Genomic DNA, 9,576 nt, shown 5'->3' on the forward strand with positions numbered 1-9,576 from the left:
AAAGGCATGTTGCTGGCAGGGGACATAACAACTGAAAGTGAAGTGGGGAGCAGATGGGCAGAAGAAGGGGCCCCCAGAGGCAGAGATCGAACAGGAGGGAGGAGAAGGGTGATTTCTGGAGCCAGGGCCAAGGAACACTGGAGATTAGCAGGAAAAGAGGCCCTAGGAAGGAGGGGTGCACTGCCTGGGGGAGTAGAGGTCATAAAGACTACAAATGGAATTTCAGCCCTCAATCAGACAAGAGGCCGACTGAAGAAAAATGCTGGGAGAAGGGAGCCTGCATCATTTCCTGTCTACCCTTAGGCAGGACCAGGGGTATAGCTGGAGGGAAGGAAGTTAGATGGCAGGAAGGACTGCCATCCTGCTCTCAAATCTCTGCCCTAGCCCCCTCCCTTCCTCTTGAAGGTGACTCCTGCCTGCTGGGCCTCTTACCACAGAAATAGCCCTTTCCCTGAAGAATCAACCTAGATCTTGCCTTTCTTTTTCTTCCTTTCTTGTTAAAATGAGAACAGAAAATTTAGGCCTTTACAACTTTTCCCACCCCCATGCCTCCCTAAGCCCCATCCCTCAAATCCTGGATCTCAGCCTCTCTCCAGCCCAGGGAAGACAACCTGGAGGTTAGGAAAGGATGGAGAGGGGGCACTGGGGTTGGAGCCTATTATGGGGTGGAGGCAGCAGGAAAGCCTCACGTTCTTGATGGCTCTCAAATTTAGACTTTTTGATGCTCTCTCCAAATAAAAGTTACATGATAGCCTCAAGAGGGGTGTTTGAAATTTAAAAAAACCTTTAATCATTAGAATTATAGCACAAAGCAGATCAGTGGATGGGGAAGGGGAGGAGGGAGGATTACACCGGGAACTTTTGAGGGTGATGGCGATGTTCATTATCTTGATTGTGGAGGACCAGACATACATTAACTGTATCAAATTGCACTATGAATACATACAGTTTATGTCAATTATGCCTCAACAAATCTGCTTTTAAAACATCACACATTTTCTATACCAATTTTCCACTTCTTTATCTCTAATTTATGAGGCGTCTCAAAAAAAAAAAGAAAGAAAGAAAGAAAGAAGTCGCCTTGACAGGGAATAAATTAAGGCCAAAGGAAACTGTGGTGATTCGTAGTACAGCGTGGCCATTCTCCTGCCTCAGTTTCCCCTGCCTGCTGACTCCATCCAGTGCACATGAAGGTGTCTGTGCCGATGTGAGCAGGGTCTGAGGATGAGTTGCATGTGGCTTTCCAGCTGCTTCCACAGTGTGGGAGTCCAAGCCAGCCTGGGTGCCTGATGTTCCTCTGCTACTGGTCAGCCAGGATCCGGACCTGGGAGCTGTTTGACTCTGAAGGGAGGGAGGGACTGGACCCAGGCTTTGCCCAGGAGAAAGCCTGCTGCTGTGGATTCGCCTGCCCCCTACAGGCTGAGTCGGGCACTGCAGTGACAAGGTGGTCAGTCCAGGGAGAGGTCCCCCAGCTTCTTTGCACAGTGCTGCACGTAGTCGAATTCAGGCACGGAGAAGGGCACAAGGGACCATTTCTTGACCTGGACCCGCCCTTGTGGTGTCTCCAGCAGCATGCTACGGACTTTGAGGACTGGCAGCTTCACTGACTTGTAGATCATCTGCAGACCCCAGTTCTGGGGTGGGACAGAGACAGCTGAGTTTGTGTCTCTGTCCTCAGACTGGGCTTCTCTCAAGTTGGGGTCCATGAATGCTGGGCTTTGTCTCCCACCACAGCCTGAGGGTTATCTCCCTTATCACACTGTGGGCTCCCTAAGGCAGGGGTGGAACTCCTCTTCTCAGACTGGGGTCTCCTGGGGCAAGGCTGCCTCCCCCATCCCAGTGACGGCACCCGGATGGCAGAGGCTGGGCCTCCTCTCTCAGACTGAGGACCTCTCAAGACTGGAGCTAAGGGCCATGGCCCCAGCACTTACCTCCCCACAGTTCCTGCAGCTAATGGTACCCCCAGGCCTCCAGTCTTTGAAAACTCTGTTGATGACCACAGGCTTCTGGGAGATGTTGTAGTAGATCCTGGAGAAGAATGGGAGTGGCCACAGTCCTCATGGACCCCACCCCTCCCAGCCCCAGATCTCATGCTCTCTTGCTTGCTGAGCTTCTACCTGGGGCTTAGACCTTTCTGCCTGTCAAGAGGCACAGAGACTTCCCAGGACCAGGAAATCCAATCTTCCTTACCCTCTGCCTGTGCTGCCTCCATGGCACCCACTTCTGCCCAAGTTCAAGCCTCAGCATTACCCACCTGGATGATTTCAACAGTTTCCCAATGGCTCTCCCCTGCCCCATCCTTCCATCCCATCCATCCTTACTTCCAACCCACATCATCCCTCCACCAACTGCCAGAGCGATCCCCTTTAAAATGTAAATCTGATCCTGACATTCCCTTGCACAAAATCCATCCAAGACTCCTCATTGCCTGCAGGATAAAGGCTAAACTTTCAGGCCTGACTTTCAAGGTCCTCCATCCGCTAGTCTGTCTTTCCTCAGAATCTCATCCTTCACCATCCCTTCCACTTAAGCCAACCAGATTACTCCGGCTGCATCGTCCCTGCCTCTACTTATCCCACATTCCAAACCAATCCATCTTTCAAAACCTACTTGAAATGCTCCCTCCTCAAATGAGAGAACCTGTGTGAGGATCCTTGGCACAGTGTCCTGGCACACAGTAGGTGCCTAATAAATACTGAATGAATGGATGGATGGAAGAGGGCAGAGGACAACTAGCCCTTCTTGACATCTTCAAAGTAGGAAAGACCAGGGGCCAGTCTGTGGAGCCAGCATTTGGCGTCCTGAATATTGCTCCACCACCTAGTGGCTGTGGGAGCCTGGGCAAGTCACTTAGCCTCTCTGAGCCTATTTCCTCCCTTGTAAAATGAGGTGATGATAAAACCTGTCTAATTAGACTATTGTGAAAATGCACACTTGGTACCTGTTAAAATGCTCTTTAACCTCCCAAACCTTCAAAGCACTGTCTGAATGGAAGAAATTCTCAATCCCCCATCATACCCCTCCCTCCCATCCTGACAGCCCCTTCCACAGGTCTCACGAGAAGTTGGGGTTCACGTTGACATGGTGGGCACCCTCCACTTTTCGCAGGTCACTCCCATAGCCCACGACCACCATGCAGTTGATGCAGAGGAGCTGCACGTGCTCCGCCAGGAACTTCCGCCGCCGACTCTCCCGCTGGACTGCCTGGGCTGCCCGCTTGACCAAGGCTGCCCGCTGCAGATCCCGGATCTGGGGTGGGATGGGACACTTAGCGTGGCTGGGGCCCGAGAGACCTGACCCTAGGAATGCTCGCAGGGGGACAAAGGGCACCCAGAAGTGACTTTCCTCTACCATCCCTGGAGTTTTTAGAAGCTCTGTGGAAAAAGATGATATGGGGGTGGGGGCAACTGTGTGAGGGAGGCAAGCTTTCTTGCTGAATCTTTACTCCCTCTTTGAAGGGTTTCGTGCAAAGCAGCTTCTTTGAATATAACATGAGGCATCATTAATAATGATGCTGGGACAACAGAAGTAAACAGGGACCATCCTGGACTAGGCTGGATGATGGTGACCCTGCCTCAGGGGAACAGATTTAAGACCTGGTTCTGGGCTCATTTTGTGAATGTCTTTGTTTCCCCCCGACCTGGTTCCAGAAGGGCTATAAGGCTGTTCTCACAGATATACAAAGTATCCGGTGATGAGGATAAATTAAAAGCCCTGGACAACACTTACTCCCAAGGCATTTTGTAGGACAGCCATTGCCTGCCCTGGCAGATCCACCCCTGGCCTCTACCCTTCTCTCCATTCAAACCTTCCCCAAGTGGGCCAGATAAGCCCCCAGAGGAAGGGGGACCTGGGGCGTTTACGTGTGTGCAGTCAGAGACCCTCCAGGCAGAGCACTCTCAGCCCACTTCCCCACAGGGCACACGGGTTGCCCACAGACCTTGGCCTCGTACTCGGCCTGGTCCATCTCCTGAATGGCAGCCACTGCCCGTTCCATCAGAGTCTCCAGCGCCTCGTTGGTCAGCTCCCGCCGCAGCTCCCGACTGCCTTGGGCTGCCACAAATGAGTATACACTTTGGCTGGCCCGGGCACGGCCCCTTGCCTGGGAAGGGAGAAGAGGGAGAGGCCTGACCAGGGCTGAGGTCCCACACAACATCTTTGAGGGCTGTTTTGGAGAGGGATACTTTGGGTACCTGGACCATGGAGATCTCATTGGTCAGGAGCCCATAGCGCACCACCACATTGCACCGGGGGATGTCCAGTCCCTCCTCTGCCACACTTGTGGCCACCAGAAGGTTCAGGGTACCAGTCCGAAACTTGTGGATCACGTCCAGCTGGTCCCTCTGAGGTAGGGGAAGAGAAAGAGGATGGTAAATGAGGTGGGTTCAGGCCTACCTTTCTGCCAGCCCAGCCTCTCCTGGTTCAGTCCTTTTACTCACAATCTTGGCCCTTTTCCCTAGGAAACTTGAGTCCCCATTTCTATCTCCAAGTACTCCTAGGACCTTTTTCATCTTCCCAGGTGACCATCTAACCCATGTCTCCCTTAGGGACCTCTAAGGGTCCCCCCCCCCTCTACTCTAGGAGCTCTCAGGACCCATTCTTCTCCTGCAAGGACCCCAGACCCTGATACTCTGTCCTGAGGACATCACTCACCTCTTTCCCTGCAGACTCCCAAGCTTCTGCCTCTCTTCCCCCAGAGACCCCCAGACTGGGAGGACCTTCAGCACTGGGGATCTCAGTGTTACCTCTCTCCCCCAGCTCTCTGCCTGGAGATAATCAGTCCCTCAACTCTCTGTGCTGAAGACTCTGTCCACTCCCATTCTCCCCTAGGGACCTCCCCCACCCTCAGCTCCTTTCCCCAAAGCCCACACCTGGGTCATCTGGGTCATCTGAGTGCTCTGGCTGTTGTTCCCAGCCCCAATCAACAGCTGGGCCCTGATGTCCACTGTCTGCAGGCCCGGCTGCTGCTGGAGCCAGAGCAGGAGGGAGTGAGCGCTCTGGCGGGTTCGGGTGAAGATGATGCCCCGAGGGCTGTCAGGGCTCCTGAATTGCTTCTGCAGGATCTGTTCCAGCGCCTCCAGTTTCGGGTTTTCTGGGCCACGAACTGCCAGGCGGGTCAGCTGATTCTTGTGGTCTGCCAGAAAAGCCCAAAACAGAGGCAGAGGACACAGGCGTGGAGGTGGGCAAGGCATGGGCTTGGGGTGGGGGTGGGAGGGACTCACAGAGATCAGATTACAGGAGTCCTTGGAATTAGGATGATACCTCTCCTGCCTAATTCCCCCTGAACAGCACCAAAAGCACATTTCAGGACACCCTCTGCCCACCTAGCCTGAAGGCTGGACAGCCTTACACCAGGGACCCACAGTGTAGCATCCTTTACTCACATACCTTACCCAGCATCCCTCTTCAACCCAGCTACCAGGATGACCATGAACCTTTTCGGGCCAATCTTTGCTACCTGGGACTGACTCAACCTCAGGCCTCTTCAGAAAGATCCTTGATCCCCAGCCTGTCCTGAGGCCTCTAGCCTTACATTTCACTCTCTGACCACCTCACTTTCCCAGTTTAAAAGTACCACACATCCCAAAATTTCAAGGACAGTCCCAATTAAATTGTTTAAATTTTTTGTTTGTTTGTTTGTTTTTTTTGGAGGGGGCAATTAGGTTTATTTGTGTATTTATTTTTAGAGGAGGTACTGGGGATTGAACCCAGGACCTCGTGCATGCCAAGCATGCACTCTGTCACTTGAGCTATACCCTCCCCTCTGGTTTTTAAAATTTTTGTCAGAAACATTCTTTTTTTTTTTTTTTAACTTAGTTTACATCTAGTTTAGAATTAGTTTTACATCTATGCAAAACTTCATAAATGAAGGCATATATCTTTTGTCATATCCACAGCCTTGACTTCTATTAGAAAATTAGGGCTCCGGTACCCTTGTTGGCACCTTTGGCACTCACGTGGGAGCCTGTAACCTGGCTGGCTCCTGACCTCTAGTTCAGTTGCGAGCCTCACCATCAAACAGCGCCAGCAGCCAGCGCTCGGCATGCAGGATCTGGGTCTTAGTGGCGCGCTCCCTGTCGTAGAAATCTCGCAGCGTGGCCAGTGCATCCACCGCGCGGACTGTGTCGTGGATGAGCAGCGCGTCGTTATAGCGACGCAGGTGAAGCATGTATACTCGCTGCTCCTGGAGTCCCGCCTCAGCCGCTGCAGGGGACACGGGGTCTGATTGGCCACGCCCCTCTAGGGCTCCGTCCTGCCTAGACTCCGCCCCCGAAAGGCTCCGCTCAGGCTGGCCGGATCCCAGACAGCCTTTCTCACCAGTCTGGCTCTTCTCCACCACTTGCTGCTCGTACGTCTGAGTCCCGAAGTCTCGTCTCAACTCAGGCATCTCCAGATGGTCGTGGATATGGCCCATGAGCTCCTTCAGCATGTCCCCAAATGGGTCCTGAAGGAGAAGAGTGAGGGTGTGAGGGGATTCCCATACACAGCGCAGGGGATGGGTACCCAGTGGGGTTGCTGATATCCGGGTGAAGCCGCAACACTACTGCGGCACATTCGAGCTGGAGAGGAGGGAGTCCCAGAGGGAGGCTGGCTGGGGTGTGAAGGAGTCCCGGCTGGAGTCCTGCACCCAACTCCCACTCTGTCTGCTCCCTTGACCTCTGGCTTGAGCACAGTGGTGTCTAGTCCTTGTCCAGCCCTGTCCTAGCAGACCCCAGAGAGTGTCTGTTCTGTGGGAGAGAGCTTGGAACAGCGTCAACACAAAGTGCTCAGCTTTATGGTTTGCAGAGCACTCCATGGTGTGCTCGAGCTTTGGAGGGATGCCCCCAGTAGCACTGGAGTTAAACCAAACAGCAGGCTGAGGGCACAGGCTGTGGACATGGGTTGTATCTGCCCCATTTCACAGGAAGGAGAAATGGAAACTGAGAGACAGAAGCAAATAAACTAAAGTCACAGAGCTAGTGAGGGTGGGGGTTAGAGCTCAACCCCAGGTGCCCTAACGTCACACCATACCCCACCCTCGCACCTCAGCCTTCCCCCAACCTCCCATGCACCTGGGTGCGCCTGTGGCAGAGGTCGTACTGTTTGCAGGGCTGGCAGCTGTGCTCCTGCAGCTGGGGGCGGTAGTGCTGGGGTGACATGATGCGCCATGTGTCCAGGTTGGCACAAAGCTGGGGCAACAGAGAGGGGTTCACTGGAATGTGGGGGGGTCTGTGGGGACAATGGGCAGAGCTATGGGGCAGGATGGGCTGAGGCAGGGCCGTTGGGAGTAGGGACTCATGTATTCCACAAATAGCTCTTGCTCACCCTCTCTGTGCCCAATGCTATTCTAGTTACTGGGGCTACAGAGCATCTTACGTTGGAGTTGGAGAGACAGATGATAAACCAGGAAAGAGTCACAGAACGAGAGAATTTCAGGTGGTGTTAACTAGCTCTAACAAGAATAAAATTAGATGATAGGATAGAGTGCCATGGTGATCAGGGAAGACTCTAAAAAGGTGATACCAAGCTGATCCCTGAATGACAAGAAGAGCCAGACAGGTAAAGTGCCAGGCAAGGGCATTCAGGGCAGAAGAAATGGCAAGTGCAAAGGTGCTGAGGTGAGAACAAGACTGACATGCTCAAGATGAAGGGGAATATAGTGGGAGTGATGGGGAGGGTGCAGGTAGGCAGAGGCTAGATCTGGTGGAACTTTGTAAGTCAGAGTGGAGTTGGGAGATTATTATAAGTGCAATAAGAAGCCATTCAAGGAGGAGGGTACAGCTCAAGTAGTAGAATGCATGCTTAGCACGCATGAGGCATGCATGAGGTCTTGGGTTCAATCCCCAGTACCTCCTCTAAGAATAAACAAACAAACCTAATTTCCTCCCCCACCAAAAAAAAAGCCATTCGAGGCTGGAGCTTAGGTGGGGAAGGGACCCAAACCTTGCCTGGGGGAGCCTGGGTAGGGCTGATGGGGATGGGGCAGGGCAGGGCAGACCAGGGAGGTTTCTGGTGGGAGGGTCACAGGGGCCAAGCTGACCTGCAGAACGTGGTGAATGGCCCCATCAAGCGTGGAGGCCCCGCCAGTGCCTGGGGAGGCTGTGAGGCCCAGCACCTGTGGCAGGGGCCGTGTCCTCTGGAGTTTATGCTCCAGATACCGGTTCAGGATGATGTTGTAGACGGAGTCTTTGTGCGTGTGGTGACACTCATCTACCACGAGCAGAGAGAAGGCTGGGGGCACACAGGGGAAGGTTATGATCTACGTTTGCAAAACCCTTCTTCCCATAAGCTTTGTTTCATGTCTTCCCCACAACTCTTCTGAGAATTCTTTCCTCCCTTCACAGCTTGCAGAGAACTGGCCAGGTAGGGATGATCTACCTTCATTTTACAGATTAGGAAACTGAGGCTCAGCTGGGGGAAGGGACTTGCCCAAGATCCTGCACAGTAGCCAGGCCTCTTTCTACTAGGGTGTATGATGGGGTTTGGTGAATGGAGAACCCCTCATCCCATGAAATGTCCCAACACCTTTAGTAGAACAGGTGCCTTGGTTTGGCAGGGAGGGTGCCTCGAGGATGCACGCTTTCTTCGTGCTCAGCCCTCACCGTCCAGCTCCACATGCTCCTCCTCCTCTGGGCTGGTCAGTGCCTGCTGCAGCAGCTCAGCTGTGCAGATGAGCAGGTCATGGCTCCGGGCCAGGTGGCCAAAGCCGGCTCGTAGCCCCATATCCCCGCTCAGGGTCGTAATGGTCCAACGTTGGTCCAGCATGCGTCTGAACTCCTCACAGTGCTGGCTCACCAGATGCACCTGGGGGTGGTGAATGAGATGGGGAGAGGAAGGTGGATTAGGGGCAAGGGGATGAGGGAGGCACGGTGACCCCCAGGACATGGCTGGGGACTGGAATGGGTGAAAAGACAGGTGAGCTTAGAGACGGCCACAGTTCTAGAGGGTCCTGAGACGCCCCCAAGAAGTTGAGATCCCGCTGAGGGGAGGGCAGACCACTCACCCTGTTGACGAGTACAACCACCTTGGCTCCATCCACAGTCTCTAGATGCCTCTTGGCCACATAAGCAGCTGCCCTGGTCTTCCCAGCACCCGTGGGCAGCCATATGATGATATTCTTGCCCTCCAGGGCAGGCATGATCACCTCCCACTGGTAGGATCGCAACTCCATTCTGGAAATGGCAGGAGCTCAGGCCACTGGCCCTCCTGGCCCTCTCCCAGTCCTGGCTCCTGTCAGAATGGCTCCCCACTTCTGGCCAGCCCAGTCTGGTTAAGGACCTCCCTTTGCCCGGGACTCCATCCCACTTGAGGGAGGTGGGGCAGGGCAACAGAGGGACCAACCGGGAACCTGGTCTGGGCAAGTGGAGAGGCCGAGTACCACAGACACCTGTCTCTTGCTGGCTCGGTTAGCCCAGACGCTGCTGGGCTCTGCTGAGAAGGAAATGGAAACTGAAAGTGAGGGGAGGAGCCAGCCTCGGAGATCAACCTAGGAATCTCCCTTCCCTACCCCTCAGAAAAACATCACGAGCTTCAGAGACCGGGGTGGAGGGGCATTGGGGGTTGGGGAGGTGGTGGAGGCAGTGTGGCAGACAGAAA

The 9,576-nt window shown here is 54.0% G+C and overlaps 1 protein-coding gene across 2 annotated transcripts; it reads right to left on the reverse strand.

Moving 5' to 3' along the window:
* Positions 1–766: 766 nt before the first annotated feature.
* Positions 767–9,425, reverse strand: DHX58 (DExH-box helicase 58). Of its 2 annotated transcripts, XM_006183325.3 has the most exons (13): positions 9,322–9,425; positions 8,984–9,152; positions 8,583–8,784; positions 8,021–8,211; positions 7,053–7,169; positions 6,319–6,445; positions 6,013–6,204; positions 4,872–5,134; positions 4,194–4,343; positions 3,941–4,102; positions 3,059–3,249; positions 1,932–2,028; positions 767–1,634 (listed from the first exon to the last, which is right to left on the reverse strand). In XM_006183325.3, exons 2-13 carry the CDS (start codon positions 9,149–9,151, stop codon positions 1,449–1,451), a joined length of 2,046 nt encoding a protein of 681 aa, XP_006183387.2. In that variant the 5' UTR covers position 9,152; positions 9,322–9,425; the 3' UTR covers positions 767–1,448. The 2 variants fall into 2 exon arrangements, with proteins under 2 accessions (XP_006183387.2, XP_032313094.1); XM_032457203.1 differs by lacking the exon at positions 7,053–7,169 and having other exon boundaries at positions 8,984–9,425.
* Between the last annotated feature and the right edge of the window lie 151 nt (positions 9,426–9,576).

Source organism: Camelus ferus, chromosome 16, assembly GCF_009834535.1.
Source record: "Camelus ferus isolate YT-003-E chromosome 16, BCGSAC_Cfer_1.0, whole genome shotgun sequence".
NCBI classification, from domain to species: Eukaryota; Metazoa; Chordata; class Mammalia; order Artiodactyla; family Camelidae; genus Camelus; species Camelus ferus.